At 36.5% G+C, this 19032-nt stretch overlaps 3 protein-coding genes across 6 annotated transcripts in view; 1 reads left to right on the plus strand and 2 right to left on the minus strand.

Moving 5' to 3' along the window:
• Window positions 1–2035, plus strand: part of sycp1 (synaptonemal complex protein 1) — a 22765-nt gene extending 20730 nt beyond the window's left edge. Inside the window, exon 31 of the mRNA XM_053636233.1 lies at window positions 1895–2035. Coding sequence (XP_053492208.1) covers window positions 1895–2035 — 141 coding nt within the window. The remainder of the gene's footprint in view (window positions 1–1894) is intronic.
• Window positions 1869–8111, minus strand: si:ch211-105j21.9 (sialomucin core protein 24-like). Of its 4 annotated transcripts, none has more exons than XM_053636237.1 (4): window positions 6498–8111; window positions 2955–3489; window positions 2697–2855; window positions 1869–2586 (listed from the first exon to the last, which is right to left on the minus strand). In XM_053636237.1, exons 2-4 carry the CDS (start codon window positions 3463–3465, stop codon window positions 2363–2365), a joined length of 894 nt encoding a protein of 297 aa, XP_053492212.1. In that variant the 5' UTR covers window positions 3466–3489; window positions 6498–8111; the 3' UTR covers window positions 1869–2362. The 4 variants fall into 4 exon arrangements, with proteins under 4 accessions (XP_053492212.1, XP_053492213.1, XP_053492210.1 ...); XM_053636238.1 differs by having other exon boundaries at window positions 2697–2852; window positions 2955–4604; XM_053636235.1 differs by having other exon boundaries at window positions 2955–4604.
• Window positions 8112–8207: 96 nt separating this feature from the next.
• On the minus strand, window positions 8208–16815 carry slc5a8l (solute carrier family 5 member 8, like). The gene is made up of 15 exons (XM_053636234.1): window positions 16055–16815; window positions 15498–15563; window positions 15218–15269; window positions 14810–14877; window positions 12643–12797; window positions 12324–12464; window positions 12076–12205; window positions 11889–11977; window positions 11641–11753; window positions 10528–10595; window positions 10132–10218; window positions 9650–9843; window positions 9313–9425; window positions 9127–9215; window positions 8208–8431 (listed from the first exon to the last, which is right to left on the minus strand). The coding sequence occupies exons 1-15, from the start codon at window positions 16406–16408 to the stop codon at window positions 8312–8314; spliced, it is 1839 nt and encodes a 612-aa protein (XP_053492209.1). The 5' UTR covers window positions 16409–16815; the 3' UTR covers window positions 8208–8311.
• Window positions 16816–19032: the final 2217 nt, after the last annotated feature.

The raw sequence follows: 19032 nt of genomic DNA on the forward strand, positions 1-19032 counted from the left end.
CGACAGTCAAAGTCTCCAGAAGAACTGTGGCTGGTTGTACAAGATGCTCAATAAAACTTACAGATCGTTTCCTTGTAAATGATCTGTAACTACACTAATTCTACCTGAAACTATTTTTTTTTAAAGCAAAGTGTTGTCACACCAAATATTGTCTTTGTTTCATTTATTACTGTTTACTGCTCTTTATTGTATTTTTGAAGAAACATTTAATTTCATTATTTTTGAAGGCATCTCTGCTGTACAGCATTTCTTTGCATGTGCAAGAATTTTGTGAAGACTTCTTCACCGTACTGTTTGTATCTTATACACTGATCTGCCATAACATTAAAACCACCTTCTTAATATTGAGTAGGTCACCCTTGTGCCACCAAAACAGCTCTGACCCATCAAGGAATGGATTCCACAAGACCTATGAAGGTGTGCTGTGGTATCTGGCACCAAGATGTTAGCAGCAGATCCTTTGGTTCCTGTAAGTTGCAAGGTGGGGCCTCCCTGGATTGGATTTGTTTGTCCAGCACATCCCACAGATGCCCGATTGGATTGAGTTCTGGGGAATTTGGAGACCAAGTCAACACCTTGAACTCTTTGTCATGTTCATCAAACCATTTCTGAATAGTTTTTTGCAGTTCATCCTGCTGAAAGAAGCCAATGCCATTAGGGAATACTATGGCCTAGAAGGGGTGTGCTTGGTCTGCAGCAGTGTTTAGGTACATGTTAAAGCAACATCCACATGAATGCTAGGACCCAAGGTTTATCAGCAGTATATTGCCCAGAGCATCACACTGCCTCCGCTGGCTTGCTTTCTTCCCAAAGTGCATCCTGGTGCCATCTCAGGCACGCGGCATACATGCACCCAGCCATCCACATGATGTAAAAGAAAAGATGATTCATCAGACCAAGCCACCTTCTTCCATTGCTCCATGGTCCAGTTCTCACATGCCCATTGTAGGGGCTTTCGGTGGTGGACAGGGGGTCAGTATGTTCACAATGTGGTGGACAGGGGTCAGCATGGGCACTCTGACCAGTCTACGGCTACGCAGCCCCATACGCAGCTAGCTGCAATGCACTGTTTGCAGGGTTTTCCTAACCATAGTAAAACTTGGGCACAGCACCTAAGTGTTTTTGTGGAGCACCATAAGCTGAGTGAATATAAAAAGTCATTTGTTTTCATTAAATCTCAAACATTGTATTTGGTTAAATGAATAGACTTTTGGCTATAAGTACATTAAGTTTTGCCAGTTTTCTTTGACAAATATGTTAAGGATCAGGGTTGAAAACAACATGAAAAACTTAAAATAACTTAAGATTTCCTTTGAATAAATTCAAACTCCCCAACCACCAACATCCCACCCCCCCCAGAACCCAGACAGCATGAACTAAGCCCTCTGAAAACCTAGGGAAAACCCTGCTTTGTTCTGACACCTTTCTATCATATCCAGCATGAACTTTTTCATCAATTATTGCTACAGTAGCTCTTCTGTGGAATCGGACCAGACGGGCTAGTATTCGCTCCCCATGCACATCAGTGAGCCTTGGGAACCCTATGAGCTAACCACTGCATACTGGGAACACCCCACAAGACCTGCCATTTTGGAGATGCTCTGACCAAGTTGTAACCATCACCCAAGTAGCCATCACAATTTGGCACTTATCAAAGTTGTTCAGATCTTTATGTTTGCCCATTTTTCCTGCTTCCAACACATCAACTTCGAGAACTGACTGTTCACTTGCTGCCTAATAAATCCAACCCCTTGACAGGTGCCATTGTAACCAGACAATCAACGTTGTTCACCTTGCCTGTCAGTGGTTATGTTATGGCTGATTGGCGTTTATATAAGACTTTCTCAGAATGACAGAAAACTCAAAACAATGTTCCAATGTTGTTTATTTACAGGTACAGAGTTCTGCTGTTTATAAGTCTCCAGGAGCAGCATTAAAACTGGCAGCTATGAAGAGAATGCGGGACGCAGGTTGGACTACCATTACCAGTTCAGACAAGAAAAAGAAAAAAGTCACTGAAAAAATATTTGCTTAACCACTTTTACACTGTCTAACTTAATCACATAACATTAGACTTGATATTGGTTCTCCTGTTCGTTTTAATTCAACAACGTATTAGATCATATTTATAAAGGGAAAGTTATTAATATATTAATATAGAAAGAGAAATATATTTTCAGGGTACTTTATCCCCAATTTGTTTGCTTGTGTGTGTTCACACATTTGTTAATTATTTAAATGTTGTTACGTTTTTATGTATCATTCCTTGTTACTGTTCCATACTGTTGTTTCATCTGTTATTCTTTACAAGAAATAAAATTATTCAAGATTATTATGAGTTTTAACATGCATGACTGATTTATTAAGGCTGTTGGTCAGTGGTGTTGAAAGTTTTAAAGGTTGTAGCCTCATGTTTATGGTCTGTTGTTGGGTCCTCATGCAAGAACTCCAGTCTGAACTGAGTAGGTGTGTAGGTAAACATGTGGTCTTCGTTCAGCACAGTTACCGTGGAGTTGTAGATCTGAGGTCCATCATAGAGCCCTCCTGAAATCACTAGAGTGTCATCTGTTACCATGAACTGCCTACCTACATGTGCAGGTACAGAATTTATTAATTGTCAGTATACAATAGAAATTGGACACACAAATATTCATTCAGGCTCCTGAAGACAATATTGTTAGGAAAGTTGCTCTAACCTGTATCTTCATTATGAAGAGGATGGTGAGAATACTTAGCCCATTTGCTCCTGGTCATTTTGTAGACAGATAGCCCCAAAATTATTAGAATTATCACACCGAGCACTACACTGAACAAAATGGTCAGGGACGTTTCTGAATTATTCAGACCAGCACCTGCTTAAATAATGAAATTAAACAAAGATCATTTATAGGTGTATATGTAATCTGAAAACCTAATTCTGTATTATAGTAGTGACAATGTATTTCAAATTTTACCAGCAGTTTCGTTGCTTGTTTTGTTGCCAATAGTTGTTCCTGTGGTAAAGTATGCAGGAGTGGACTTGGATGTGCTATGCACAGTGGATACTGGAGGTCTGAGTGTTGTTGAGACTTCTGCTCTTGTGGGAGCAGAAGCAAACTGCGTTGCAAAGTTTGTTTCAGTGGCAGATACATTTATCTGATGTGTTGTAATCTCTGCTCTTGGGCTTGGCACTGTTGAGTTGTGGTGTGTGCTGTCAGAAACTGTGCTGTTTGTACTGTTATGCCTGTTTGAAATTGTTGAGCTGTTATTTGAAGTATTTCCATTGGCGTTAATAGATGAATTATTATATGAGTTAGAAATATTGTTTTCCTGTTGTGTTGTGGCTTTTCTGTTGTTTCTTGTTGTTTTGTGCCCAGTTGTTTCCATTGCATTATGGGTGGTTGCTGGACTGGTAAAAATGTGTAGAGCCAAGGAAAGTGCAATCAAAAGAGAACACTTCAAAAGCAATTTATTGCACAGATCCATGGCTATCCAGATGTCCTTTGTGCCCTTTAAAAAAATAAAAATAAAAATAACAAGAATTGTATAGTTATATTAAAGCTATAAAGTTATGTTAATTACTTCTGCATGGTCATCCATCCATTTTCCATACTACTTATCCTACACAGGGTCACGATCGAGCCTGGAGTCTGTTCCAGGGTACTCGGGGCACAAGGCAGGGGACACTCTGGAAGGGATGCCAACCAATTGTAGGGCACAATCGCACAAGTTCACACACTATGGAAAATTTGGAAAATGTCAATCAGCCTACAACACATGTCTTTGGACTGGGGGAGAAAAACAGGGTACTCGGAGGAAACCCCCAAAGCACAAGGAGAACATGCAAGCTCCATGCTTGCAGGGTGGAGGAGGGATTCGAACCTGTGGGCCAGAAGTTGGAGGCAAACATGCTAACCTGTAAGCCGCGTTGCCCCCGCTGCATGGACATTTTAACTAGATATCTATATTAAATTGCCAATATTTGTGGACACTTGACCAATCACACCCACACCTTAGTGAAATACACTATATGCCCAAAAGTATGTGGACACCTGACCGTCCGCGTTTCAGCTTTGAAGTGGATGTGGGATGCAGATTGGACTACCATTACCAGTACAGACAAGAAAAAGAAAAAAGTCACTGGAAAAATATTTGCTTAACCACTGTTGCATTGTCTAACTTAATCACTTAGACACTAGATTTGTTATTGCTTCTCCTGTTCGTTTTAATTCGAGAACGTATTAGATCATATTTATAAAAGGAAAGGTATTATATATAGAAAGAGAAATATATTTTCAGGGTCCATTATCCCTAAGTTGTTTGCTTGTGTGTGTTCACACATTTTTAAAATATTTAAATGTTGTTACATTTTTAAGTATCATTCCTTGTTACTGTTCCATACTGTTGTTTAACTTCTTATTCTTTCCATGAAATAAAATTATTCAAGCTTATTTTGAGTTTTAACATATAAGACTGATTTACTAAGGCTGTTGGTCAGTGGTGTTCCATTGTATTATGGGTGGTTGCTGGACTGGTAAAAATGTGTAGAGCCAAGGAAAGTGCAATCAAAAGAGAACACTTCAAAAGCAATTTATTGCCATGGCTATCCAGATGTCCTTTGTGCCCTTTAAAAAAGTAACACGAATTGTAAAGTTATATTAAAGTTATAAAATTATGGTAACTACTTCTGCATGGTCATCCATCCACCCATTTTCCATACCACTTATCGTACACGTGGGAGCCTGGAGTCTATCCCACAGAACTCTGGTCACAGGACATGTGCTTGTTGAACATCCCATTCCACGTTTAGTCCCCCTTTGCTGCTGTAATAACCTCTACTCTTCTGGAAATGCTTTCCACTAGATTTTGGGGCGTGACTGTGGGGATTTGCTCATTCACACAAGAGGTCATTAGTGAGGTCAAGCATTGAAGTTGGGCGAGGAGGCCTGGGGTGCAGTTAGCATTCCAGTTGATCCCAAAGTATGAATATTAAATGCTGTTTTATTAGTGCTGGCTATTGTAATACCCTTATAAATACCATATTTTTAGAATAGTTTTGACTGTGATACAAATAAAAAAAAAAGGAAAAATATAAATCTCTTAGGATTACCTAAAATGAAGTCAAACATTAACATTTTTCTCACTGAACCACCTTGGCTTGTCTCCTCGCAGTGATATTTTTAGGCATGTCCATGGAAATATTGAACAATAATAATAATATTGCAATAATGCAGAAATGCATGACGTATTTCCACAAAAGTGTACAATCATGTCTGGATAGGGGATGTCACACAGTGTCTTCTGCTGTTTTAACGTCTCTGTTTACTCGCAGAGCAACAGATGTCTCCTTGTCTGTAATGTCTATGCTGTATTCTTCCTCTTCTCCTTTTAAATGAGATTTTAGAACATGTTTGGGCCTGTTAGTTCCAGTGAAGGGAAATCTTAAAGCTACAGTATACAAAGGCATTCTAGACAATTGTGTGCTTCAAACTTTGTGGCAGCAGTTTGAGGAAGGCCTAAATATGGGTGTCATGGTCAGGGGTCCACATACTTTTGGCCATATAGTGTATTTCACTAAGCTACCACTTTAGAGTGTGGCTCCATTAGGTTTGCATTTCCTAAATATAAATTAGACATGCAATAACACTGACTTTGTTTACAGTGACTTATTTAAATAAAGTTGCTGTATAAGATGTGGAACATAAATGAATCCCTTTGGAAATTATCCACATTTCTATATGAATAGCATCTACAATGTGATCTGATATTAATCAAACTTATACAACATTTTACAGTGCCTCATCTTTATTGAAAAAAATTATTTATACAGTCCAGGAAATTGAAAGACATATACATGAACTCTCTAAACTCTGATCTGTTCAGCTTAGTGGGTAGACAGAATTTGAGACCATTTTTAATCCATTTTTAACCATGTTCCATTTTTATTTTATGGGGGTTTTGCATAAATTACATGCTTCAGATCATTCCATGGCATTTCATTGAGAGTGATACAAGTCTTTACTCTATCTGGTATTTCACTGCATTTGAAAAGAATTCAGTCGTAAAGTGCATATTGCAAAACTGTGTTTGGCTGAGCACCTGAACATATCTATTTTCCTAAAATAAAATAAAAAATAATCTAAAATAAAATAATATTCTAAATGAACTAAAAATAAAATATTATTCTAATGTATAATACAGTTCATTAAAAGGATAGCGTATCTAAACGACTTATACCCCTGACAATTATATTCCTCCCATAGATGTGTGCTTGCCAGTTATTAAACCTAACATGGCACTAGAATGAAATTTTGTTCCACCTCATTTGATTGCTTTGTGGTTTGGCTAAAGTTTTTACATGGTCTTTAATTCTTCTCTGTTAACAGGCATCCTGTTTCCTTTTAGAACACCACCCGTTTATACCATGAGTAAAAAAAAACCAAGGCTGGCACTATGGGTTTAATGTGTGACTAAAACAATGTGTTGTAATACTGTTAAGTAGTAAACTTTTTACTCACCTAACCTTTGGATGGAAGTGACTCCAAATAATAAAACCACAATGTAATCATGTAGTGATTATTGTTTTTCAGTGAGCTCTATATATTTTCCACTCCCTGAAGAATGGAGTATTACATCACACAGGCATGTAAGTGGGCGTAACCTTCCCATGCTCCTTCCTGTGTGGTTAAGTTGATAAGGAAACAGGTGCAGTCAGCTCCAGTGTTTAACCCTTGAGTGTTTGTACTGTGCTTGTGTATGTTTTCGTAGTGGATTCTTAATAGAGGTTCCCGTTTTATAACTGCATGTACAGCACATTATTTTACTTATATAATTACAAAATGATCTCCAAATTTACTTGTATTTTTATGTTTTAATTGTATAATTACTAAAACATTTGCAATCACTTTATTCATTCTAGAGATGCACCGATGTATCGGGCGATAAAGTTTTTCACGTTTAAAAACATCCGATGATTAAGACCGATTATTTCCTGTCAATCAAAAGAGCGTGGGAAAACACTGAATTCGTGCTGTGTGTAAAGATGTCTCGTGTGAAATTACTTAGAATTGGGTGACAATGACGACAAAACTGCAGTTTGTAAGCTCTGCACTGCTAAGATTTTACACTGCATGCTGTAGCAGAGCAGAAGCAGTGCGTATTTTTTTCGGCGTGCATGTTGATGAATGAGTGCTTTTACACCGGACACTGCAGCAGTGTAGCAGGAGTTTCGGCGTTAAGTCTAATTTTGTAAAAAAAAAAATTGCCGCGCTGCTCGAGCTGAATTAAAGCACCAGTACACGGTTGAAAGATTTAAATGAAGATGTGTTGACAAAAAGGGTATATATTGCACAGAAAAAAATATATTTGTAGAGTAGTATATTTCATATCCAGCTAATGTTAATGAGTTAATATCATCAAAAAATAAAAATTATATTATATATTACCAGTTTCATGTTTAATGATGAAGTAGAAATACTTTCGTTTGTGGTGAGTGAATGTGAGACTAACGGGAAGTTTTTTAGAATTCAGTCAATTAATTCTGTTAATATGAATTAATAACATTCAATAAGTTAAAAAATCTTAATTCAATCTTCAGAATTTAGTACATGTGTTAATGTTAATTTGAGTAATGTGTTTTCTGTTTATGAGACCAGTTACTGTGAAACAACTTGTTTAAATTGAGAGAATAAAGTTTTTATTTGCATTTCCTTTCGAATTGTGGAATTAATTATTATTAATTTAAAAGAAGGTATAAAAGGCAGAACCACCAAACTATTGGTATTGGTATCGGCCGGTATCATTCTGAATAAGCTATCGGTATCGGCTGAGAAATTTTGTATTGGTGCATCTCTAATTCATTCATTCATTCATCTACTATAACTGCTTTATCCTGGTCTGGTGAATCTGGAGCCTATCGCTGGAGTGCTAAGCATGAGGCAGGAAATATATAAGACTATATATAATGGATAAGACACCATTAAAGGGTCTCTCTCTCACACAAACACATGTCAGGGGGCAATTCAAAACATTGGCCCACAGTGCTGCCTACAGTCAGTCTTTGAATATTGTATTACAAATAATGCTTAATTCAATTCAAGATAAAATAATAATAATAATAATAATAATAAATAGGTTGCCTTGAGATTTGAAATATAAAAAGTTGCCAAAGAATACACATGCCATTACAAAGAAAGCGGTTTAAAATTGTAATTAAGTATTTGATTAAATTATTTTCTTTTTTTATGTACCACTTTCTTAGTTACCGTGGTTCTATGTCTCAGGACTAAGTATAATGAATAAATTCATATTAATGTGGTGATAGAAAAATAGTTTAGAACTTGGTGATCTTTTCACTGTCCTTCAGTTTCAGTTCGTTGTCAATGAATTGAGGATTGTCCAAGCCATATGGATGCTCTGGCCCTACCTTCTCAACCAAGTCTGATACAAAGTTCTGTAAAGAAATTCAGACAAGTAGAAATTGTAAGTCTCATTTCCAATGTCAAAAGATATCCAAATACCCAAATACCTTAAATGTAGGCAGGCGGTTAGCCTGAGGTGGCTTTCAAACGGTAACTTTAATATACAAACAATTTACTCTTTAGTTTGGCATTTACCATTTCTTTATTGTATACTTCATGTTAATGCAACATGAAGAGATGTAGACATTAATCTTAGAATTAGGAAAAGGTGTTGCCTGTCCTCAAACTCACTGATGACTGAAAATACAAATCCAAGCAGAAATACTGTATAAAACTATAGTATTTGATACTATTTTTTAAAAAGAAAAAAAAACTTTTTTAAAAAAACATGACAGCAGTTTGCAAATTTAGATTATCTGGCATTAAGTCTTGCTTTGCTCTGGCCACCCAAAACTAGCTCTGTCCCATTCTTGCTACCCCAGTCAAAATGTATTGGATCTGCCCTTATCATGCAAACACACTGACTCCATTTACAAACTATGATAAAGAAATCCATGACAAGCTTTAGCTGTAAGTACAGTACATTCCAATAGCTTAACCTGAAATAAACATTAATATGCTGTTCTATGTAATTATACTATAATATATTGTTATTCATATAATTATCATTTATAGTATAGTTTCTATTTCAGACACTGCATTAGTCATACAAAGTGAGAACCTTTACCTCAGTGCGCCTTCTACCGCAGCCAAAGCAGAAGAAATCTTCCTTCCTAACAAACATCTCTGGGTTTATCTTCTCCTGTTTACAGCCACCTAAAATAAAACAAAACCTACAGTGTTTACAATTCACCTCATTACTGACTGTTCGGATTCCATCTCACTATAAGTGTTAGTACTAGGAGCCTCTCACCTGTGATGGCACTGACAATAAGCCCAGTGCTCATCGTCACCAGCACTGCCACAGGGCAGAAGTACAGGTAGGATAAAGAGTACCAGGAATCTGCAAGAGCTGGTCTCACAATGCTAAATGATAAATAAGTGGTACATTTTGTGATTAACTTTACATTGTGTACTCATACAGTGAATGGTATTGCAAAAGAAGTAATAAGTATAAGGATGCTGCTGTTTCAAACTTATCACATAAAAATGCAGCAATTCATCTGTATCAGGCAGAAAGCAGTGGTGCCTGCTTTCCCAGTGGTGCCTTGTAGGTGAAATACAGAACCTGGAGAAAAAAACATTCTTGCCTTGACTCTGTGGTCAGTAGGGATCTTGTTGACCACGCTGCCACTGTAGTGGTTATGTTTGTGTCTCCTGCACCACATCCTGCCACACTGAGGGGAAGTGGATTGGTCTTAATCGGTAAAGGAGGGTACACCTGAGCGCCAATGCCTACCCACAGGGTTATAATCAGGCCGGATATTAACCCAGACAGGCTACCCTGAATACAGAGAGATACACTCTTTCAGTTCAAAGGATTAAAAATTCATGATCATGAATCATGATACAAAAATGACTAGGCTACCATGAGATATCAATTATTAAAAAAAACAATAATAAATTTTTAAAAAGTTGCCAGTACTCTAAACATTACAAAAAGTATTTTGACACTATTTTTTTTAAAGCTGTTTAAATTAAGTAATTAATTGCTGGATTAAAATATCTAAAGAAATATGTCAGAAATGTGGTGTGTAAGTCACAGTACAGAATACTACACAATGTAACTTACAGTGGAGTTAGCACAACGGAAGAACATGCCCAACAGGAAAAGCCCCAGCAGAGGTCCACTGATCATACCAAATATAGACAAGGCGGCCTGTGGGAGGAATTCAGCCAAATCAAACATGACAAATATCATACAGCAAAGGGTGCTGTTTACGCTATAGTGAACACTACACAATGCACTAAGATAGGGGTTCTCAGCTCCAGTTTCAGGCTTCTGAACATACAGAAAGCTGTATCAGGTGTGTCAAGAACAGAAAAATTCAGGCCAGTGGGGCTCTAGGGTTGTAGTTGAAAACTCCTGGACTGAGACTATAGCTATAGTAAAAAATAAAAACTTTATCTTTTATTACACCCACTTCATTATGTGTTAAAATGCAGAATAGTTTATAACATTTTTTACCTGCAATATACTTCCCATCAAAGAGGCAACTCCTGCCATAGCAATGCACAAAGCCCCAAAGAAAACACCTAGAAAATTAAAGGAATAATAAATCATTTACGAAGATGAAAGTTTAAACAATAGATATTTTAATGCCGATCACACATTAGTGAAGCAAACAGCACCATGACTTGTACACAAGCATGACATGCGTGACAAGTAACAAGGATGAAACCTCCAAAAGACTGATAAAGTATGAGGAAAAACCTACAATAACAGTTAACAGAACAATCAAATGAAGTTTCCAGAGAGGGTTTGTCATGGCTTATTTTAAGATTTTCCTACTGAGAAGAAGTAAGCTACCATTATAAGAAACAGAAGAGAATATTATGGTTGTTAATGATTGTTTTACTTAATGTTTGTTCATATGGGGCAGGTCAAATCCTAAATAAATATTTCAACTCCTTGTAAGTAAAGGTGTTATTCTTGCAAATTTGTAACCGTTCACATGTCTACGTTTGGATGAAAATTATAAAGGTTATGGCTCTGGGTAAGGTTAGTGATTATACCTTGTTTAGACAAAATTCAGTCGCATTGCCCTCATTCACATGTTACACTTAAAGCTGAGAAACAGCAAGTTGGTTTAATAGACATGGTTTCTGGGAAAATATTCTGAGGTCATATTTGTTTAGCATTCCTTTGCTCTGTCTTATGTTAAGGTGAAAGTTAAATTAAAGAAGACTGCTTGCTAAATATTAATTAATTACTCTATGCTAACAGTGAAACGTTATGGTGTTCTCTTTTCTATGTACTCTTCACTTTGTAAAGAGACTTTTTTTTTACTTTGTTTTCAATAGTAGGTCTACTTGTTTTTCATTAATCAAACACTAGTGTTTGGGATTCACATTTTATTTTTGTTTCAGATAATAATCACATTTAATATGGTAGTAGGCATGGCCTTATACTTTGCATTACATTTTGTAGAAATTATTTGGTTGCTTTTCCTTCGCAGTTCCGTTTAATGACAAATTTTTTTTTTCCACCTCAAGACAACAGTTATTTTGAGATTTGGTATATTGATTCCAAATTTGATGCAAAACTACCCATTAAAATGGTAATTCTTTAAAAACTTACTCATGCTCATGTTAATCCACGACAACTTTCTTTCACTCAGATCGGGCCACGTAGGTTTCACAAAGTCTTCCACTGTGACGGCCACCAGAGCGTTAATGCTGGATGATACCGTACTGAGGTATAAAAGCAAACTAGTTAGCTAGTGACCAGAACTATTTGAACTTTTATACACAAAGTCATAAATGCAGCCATAAATACATCAAATGTCTTATTGTTTGAATGGAGCCTGAATGGAGATTCCCCCTCACCTTAAAGTTCCACTGTATGCAGCAGCTACAAACAAGCCAGGAAGGCCGGGAAATTCTGCTAGAATATCCATCACTAAATATGGAAGAAGCTACAAATACACACACACAAATACATATATAAACAGGGTTGCTTTATTGTGAACATATTAAACCCTTTTTTCCATCACTATAGTTTGGTGAGCTTCACCTGGTCTGCAGAACCAACATCATTGTTAGTGAAAGGATCACAGTCTTTATAGATGGAGTACATGGTGAGGCCAGAAAAAATTGCCAGACTCACAGTAATCCACAACCCCACCATATTTACATATAGAGACCTAAAATAGCAACAGGAATAGAACAAATGAGAGAGCTGATATGAGATCTGAGAAGTCCACTCTTTTACAATTTTACTATTGGTATTTGGAAGGTAAATTTGGATGAATGCATACTCACATTTTGGCATGGGTCATAGTTTTACAGGAGATATAGCGCTGCACCTGTGACTGGTTAATGGCATACATTGACACCCACATCAAACTACCCCCGACAACTATGCTCCAAAAACTGTGCCGTCTCAGAGGATCTGGATCAAAACTACAGAGACAGTTTAATAGTTAATATTTGGGCATCCACAGAAATAAGAACTGAATTGTGAGACGTCAGTAGCGGAGTAAGATTTGCACCCAAGCATTTATAAAATGAAACCCTCACTGTGTGGTGTACAAACCATTTCTTCAGTTAATGTATAACACTTTTCAATCCAATGACTTACCTAAACGTGTCTAAGCGTCCACCATTGTAGTTATCCTCCCAGATTTTTCCCAAGCCTCCCTGAAGCACGGCCCCACGAGCGATGACTGCTATAAACCCGGCCAGCATAATGACCATCTGGAACACATCTGTCCATATCACTGCCTTCAGGCCTCCCTGTTAAGAAGAGCAGTATGCTGCATATTACTAAGCTGCACACGTCAAACAGCACTGAAATCACTCAACAGTCACTGCACTTTCACATTTCAGTCATACATGACAAATAGCATGAAATATTCCCAAGGCAATAAATCTTCACTGCCTTCACAGCTTTTTGCAATTTAGGTTGCTTCAGCCAATTCAGAGTCAATATAGAGCCAATATAGAGCACAACAGCCGTTGACCTGATCACGCAGAACAGTATCAGCAGGCATGGTCATTAAAATGTGTACAAAGTGCCGTGATTTGTACAATGAACCGAGAGCAAGAGGAAGGGAACTGAGCATGTCACAGTGCTCAGTGCTGGCTAAACTGAAATGCTCTCATACATGCCAATTTTTCTGCATGCTTACTTCACTGATCCATGTTTGTAAATACCTTTATGTGTGTGCAAATCACTGCACCTTGGGCTAATTTGTAATGACTATGCTAACTGATAATTCTGTGCGTGCTCAGACCTGCTGCCCTCACACTATCAATTGAAGATACTGTTTAAATGCCATAAGATGTTTTATCAGGTTACTTGTATTGCAAGAATACAAGCTCTGATTTCTCCACAGAGTGCACATTAAAGTCTGCTTTGATTTGATTTTCATAAGTAATTGTGAAGTACAGTCCCCTCCTAAAGTGTTGGAACAGCATGGCCAGCTTTTCTGTTTTTGATCTACACTGAATACGCTGGGTTTGAGATCAAAAGATGAATATGAGATTATAGATCAGAATTTCAGCTTTCGTTTCCTGAAATCTAAATATGTTAAACAACTTAAAGCATTGCACCTTTTGTGTCAGATCACCCAATTTATAGATGAGCAAAAGTAATGGAACAGATAGTCTTAAAATAAATGAAAGTAAAATACATTTAATATTTGGTTATGTAGCCCTTGCTTGCAATAACTGCATCAACTGTGACCCACTGACATACTAAACATTTACATTCTTCTTTTGTGTTGCTTTTCCAGGCTTGTACTGCAGCTTCTTTTAGTTGTTGTTTGTTTTGGGGTCAGTCTCCTTTTCAAGAGGTGAAATGCATGCTCAACTGGGTTTAGGTCTGGTGATTGACTTGACCAGTCTAAAACCTTCCACTTTTTCCCTCTGATGAAGTCCTATGTTGTGTTGGCATTGCTTTTTGGATCATTGTCATGCTGCATAATGAAGTTCCTCCCAATTAAATAAGATGCATTTTTCTTCTGAATTAATTCGGCTGCTACCATCATGAGTTACATCATCAATAAAGATTAGTGAGCCCATTCCAGAAGCAGTCATGCATGTCCATGACACTACCTTCACCATGCTTGACTGATGAGCTTCTATGTTGTGGATCATGAGCAGATCCAGTCTTTCTCCACACTTTGTCCTTTCCATCACTTTGGTAGAGGTTCATCTTGGTTCCAGAACTTTTGTGGCTCGTCTCTGTATTTCTGTACTGCTGATGAGTGGTTTGCATCTTGTAGTATGGCCTCTATATTTCTGCTCTCAAAGTCTTCTTCGAAAGGTGGATTGTAATACCTTCACTGCGGCCCTGTGGAGGTTGTTGGTAGCAGCACGCAACACCTATAAGTCCATATATGTTACAATATTTTTGATTACTTGAAAAAATGGGATTGTTTCCAACAAAAGTTGCCATGTTCTAAGTCGTTTAACTCGTCTAGATGTAGCTATAAGGAAATAAAAGCTGAAATTCTGATCTGTCCTCTCATATTCATCATTTGATCTCAAACTTTAATGTCTTCAATGTATAGAGAAAAACTATAGAATTGGCTTTGCCATTCCAATACTTTCAGAGGGGACTGTATGGGGACATCCAGACATATGCTTATATGGCATAGTATCACGTGGTATCACATACTGATATCTGAAAATTTTTATGTACAGATTTGAATAAATGAGCAAGGTATAGAACCAATACCCAATACGATTATCAGTACTGATGCATCCCTAGTCCTGAGACCAAGTAACATGTTGTAACTGACCAGGGTGCAGTAGATGATGCAGATGACACCTGTGGCCACCAGCACTCCCCAAAGGTCCAGGCCAGTAACTACAATACAAGCAAAGAGCACATAGCCTTAATATGTTTAAATACAGTTAATATTTTTATATTTTTTTTATAACAAGAGTAATTTGTTATATGTAACTATGTGATTCAAAACTTGAATGATGAAAATATTTGGTATATTCACACTTGGACTTTGTATTTCTGTGTAGATAAACACCTTTATTCATATCAGCAATTGCATATTAATCTTTTTGGCACAGAATGCTTGTGTGAGAGTGTTGTCATTATATAATTATGTAATTACATACATTATATAATTATGCAAATCTTAATAAATGTAAAATATTCTAGTTACATTTGTAATCAGAAACATTGGACTTACTCTGATTGAGGGCAAGCGCTGGGGCATAGATGACCATGCCTGTGTACAAAATCTTGTAGACAGAGGAACAGACATTAGATAATTAGCAAGTGACCTATTGGTCTTTCATTTAAGACCATTTATTACTATATCCATTACTTTGGACAGCAGTGCATCAGGTAATTACATGATGGAAAAACAATGTGTGCACATGGCTTTTTTTCCACTGTAATGCAAACACAATTAGGTTATTAAAAATGTATGAAAGTGTTGGCCATTAATAAATGAAAACTCAACTCACTGTCTGGACTATGTACATGGTTGTTCCAATCACTCGAATAACCTTATTGAAGCGCAGCTCCAAGTACTGAAAAAGAAAATGGTTTTAAAATACTTTATTAAGACAAACATTTTATGTTGGTTGTTATTTATTTTATTTATTTTTTTGTTTTTTTTTGGTCCCCCCCACACTGAAAGCAAAGTATATCTTCATGTCATAAATGGCATAATATGAGATATTATTTTTATTTACACTACAAAAACCAAGGACATGGAACAGTATATTTAAAAAAAATAAAAAAAATTTAAAAAACAGGAGAATATCTAAGTTTTAAAAGGACATGTTATGAAACAACTTGATTTAGATAAGCATTATTTTAACATAATACTGTAGAATCTTACTTTTATAGTTATTTTATAGTTATTTTATTTCCCTCCATTTCTTTTTGACCCAAAAGTGATCTGAAGACAAATTAATCATACTTGTGACTTATCAACCCCCAGAGTATTTTTGGACTTTCTTGTCTGTCTGTGTGTTCACGTCTACATTCATTTTCCCTGTTTGGTCAGCTCTCTTACCTCATATGTACTGGTGATGCCAAGGCGATAGAACAGAGGCACAAAGATCTCTGCAGTGATGGTGGACATGATGGTGTAGGAAAAGGCAAAGAGCCAGAATGCTGTGCCATATCTGTAGGCCTCTGCAGGAGTGCCAATCACTGTGATCCCAGACATGAAACTGGCTGTGAGGGACATGGCGACTGGCACTGCTGTCATCTGACGGCCCCCCAGCAAGAACTCAGCACTGCTGTTTTCCTTACGGCTTCGGAAAGCTTGAAAGAGCCCAATGCCAGCAGCTGCCAAGATCATCCCAGCAAACACTACATAGTCCCAGACTGAGAATGTAGCCGTTGGACCTCCAGTACCAGCCATGGTTCGTACTAACACAACAAAGGCACGCTTTTACTCCCCTATCAAAAATTAAAACCGCCCTTTTTAGCCTTCTATACACAATCTCAGTGTCATAGGTTACAGATTTACCAGGTGCTTTTTGTTGATCTGCTGTAAAGTTAGCTTTTAATAGACATCTTCAGTTTACACAAAATCCATGCAGTAAAGACATCTCTAAAGAAAAATAATCCTTGTTCAGTGAATGCAGGTGGTGTTCCTTTCCTGTAGAGTTAGGCTCTCTTTTTGAGTAAATTTATCTGAATCCCCATGTTCATGTAGAGAAAAGAATCAAATAGCTGCCCGACTGGCAATATCTGGTAGGAGGTAGCATGCTGTCCTTCAGAAGAATCTACAGAGAAATGTGAGTTAATGTTCACTTAAAACAGAAGATATCCTTCTCATACCCTGCTCAGTTCGATTGTTAAATAGAGCTTTTATGACCAGGTTCATAAAGTGGGTTTGACGTAGAGGACAGTGAGTATGTACCAAGCTCAGCACAGTGTCCAAAAGATAACACATTTTTTGTGTAAGACTCTGCTTGATTCTTGAACACACTGTTCTTTCTGTGAAATAAACCACAAAAAGGTCTCCTAAGTTACTCTTTGTTACACATATGTTAAGATAAGGATTAACCCTTGTGCATACTAACAGACATTTTTGTCTTTTTCATTTTTTAATAATTTTGTCTGTGTTAATGCAAACAGCATAAATTTTGCCACAGGTGTGTATTTTTATTGGAATTTTAATATTTCATCCTCATTTGCTTTCATAAATCTATTTTAAATTAGGTACACAAAATAGTTACACTCAGGACTTTAAGGACAAATATGTCCCCATTGAAACCCATTCAAACTGAAATATTGAACCCCTGTGACATTTAATCCATGCATTCTGTGTTAATAGGCTTTTATTTTGTTGACAACGTTTGAAGACATTGAATTTTTTTTTTTACGTTTTCTGAAATGTGTACTATTTTCTCAGGTTGAGCCTCTGGGGAAAAGACACTTTTCCTTTTTTTCTGATTCTGCTGCATTATAGAGCACTGCAGACAAACTGAATAAATGATGCAGCTATAATTGTGTGGGTGTGTTTGTATGGATATCAGAATTGTGGTTTGTATGTGTGTACTGAAAATTTAATGTGTGTGTGAACAGTTTGAAAGAAAGAAATTATATTGTACTGGATATCACAAATCCCACCCCATGTATATGAGTCAAAGAAGGTTACTTAGCTTTGAAGATTGTGTAGCATTATGTAAAGAAACCAGCATTTAAAGGGTTAAATTCTGAAACTGAATGAATGTTTGGTAATTATGATCAGAACTGATGCTGGTAAAAAAAAAAAAAAAAAAAAAAAAAAAACAAAGTCAGTGAAAGTGGAAATAATACATTAATATATAATATTCCTATGACAGTTTTTTGACATGGACATTTTTGTCCTTTATTAAAAAAATATATGAATGCATCAAAATTACTGTTGTTGTTAATCATTGACATATCAAAGACTGTAATAATTAAAGAAAATAAATTCTGCTTAGCATTTAGTATATGGAAAATAATGACTATTTTTCTTTTTTTCATGAAAAAAACATCTGTTGATTACTGTTTCCTTTATTGACATATGAAAATATGCTACATCAGGACAGTACAGAGCCAGTGACCACTCACTCAGCCACAGTAACCTTCCTTTTCAACTGCTCATTCCTACACATGGGGTCTCCTTGTAGTACTATGCAATGACTATACTGCACACTACACTGCTTTAAGAATAACTAATTTTGGGAAAATATTAAACTTTTTTATGCTGTTTAGAAATGTGGTTAAGCTACAATTTAGTAACTCAGTTGCTCACTTGTTGTATATTTCAAATTTCCTAGAAGTGAACCTTTTACATTACAATATATAACCCTTAAGTGGATACCATGGATAGTTAGTGACCCATGAACTCATCTCCCTCTTTGCTCCCCGTCATCTCCCCCTTACCTCTTTTTATTACTTTCAGTTAGGTCCACACCACTCAAATATTATTCATTTTAGGTTTTTGTTTGTGTTTGTTTGTTTGTTTGTTTGTTTGTTTGTTTGTTTCCAATTTCCCAATACCAGTTTGATAGAATTATATACAATTTATTTTCACTTTCTGTTAGATAAATACAGGAGAAAATGATGATGTACAATTAGTCATGAACATAGTTGTATAGTGTGTAACTCAATATTTTTTAAATAATGCCTAGTGCTAGTGCCTGACAATATATCTGTGCACAACTAGTTCTGTTCCATTCTGGTACATATGCAACAAACAAAATGCAAAAATAGAACATTATACACTGTGTTTTATTGTTCTGTTTTGCTGTCAACATGTGGCACTTACTGTATGTCTGGAAGTCCCTGTTCATCAACTTTACTGTGTACTATTTAAGAAATTGTTCAACCTCTTTAGTAACGGCTTTGATGCTTTGATCATGTAAATGTTAACATACTGAGATTTACTGTGTAAGATCTACAGCAACTAAGCTTTTACTAATAAAAGATTATGACTGTAAAATATTTCATTAGATCATCATTAGAATTTATGAAATTACAGCTGACTGTGTCACATTTCTTGGAGGG

Source organism: Ictalurus furcatus, chromosome 11 (genome assembly GCF_023375685.1).
Source record: "Ictalurus furcatus strain D&B chromosome 11, Billie_1.0, whole genome shotgun sequence".
Lineage (NCBI taxonomy): Eukaryota > Metazoa > Chordata > Actinopteri > Siluriformes > Ictaluridae > Ictalurus > Ictalurus furcatus.

What these genes read in the sequence shown, in the direction of transcription:
- si:ch211-105j21.9 (XM_053636237.1), bottom strand. Translation starts at nt 3,465, where the DNA reads ATGGATCTGTGCAATAAATTGCTTTTGAAGTGTTCTCTTTTGATTGCA. An exon ending in AACAAGCAACGAAACTGCTG is followed by an intron (nt 2,856 to 2,954) that starts GTAAAATTTGAA and finishes TCATTATTTAAG; the next exon opens with CAGGTGCTGGTCTGAATAAT. An exon ending in TCTTCATAATGAAGATACAG is followed by an intron (nt 2,587 to 2,696) that starts GTTAGAGCAACT and finishes CTGCACATGTAG; the next exon opens with GTAGGCAGTTCATGGTAACA.
- slc5a8l (XM_053636234.1), bottom strand. Translation starts at nt 16,408, where the DNA reads ATGGCTGGTACTGGAGGTCCAACGGCTACATTCTCAGTCTGGGACTAT. An exon ending in GCATCACCAGTACATATGAG is followed by an intron (nt 15,564 to 16,054) that starts GTAAGAGAGCTG and finishes TTTCTTTTTCAG; the next exon opens with TACTTGGAGCTGCGCTTCAA. An exon ending in ACTATGACCCATGCCAAAAT is followed by an intron (nt 12,206 to 12,323) that starts GTGAGTATGCAT and finishes TTGCTATTTTAG; the next exon opens with GTCTCTATATGTAAATATGG.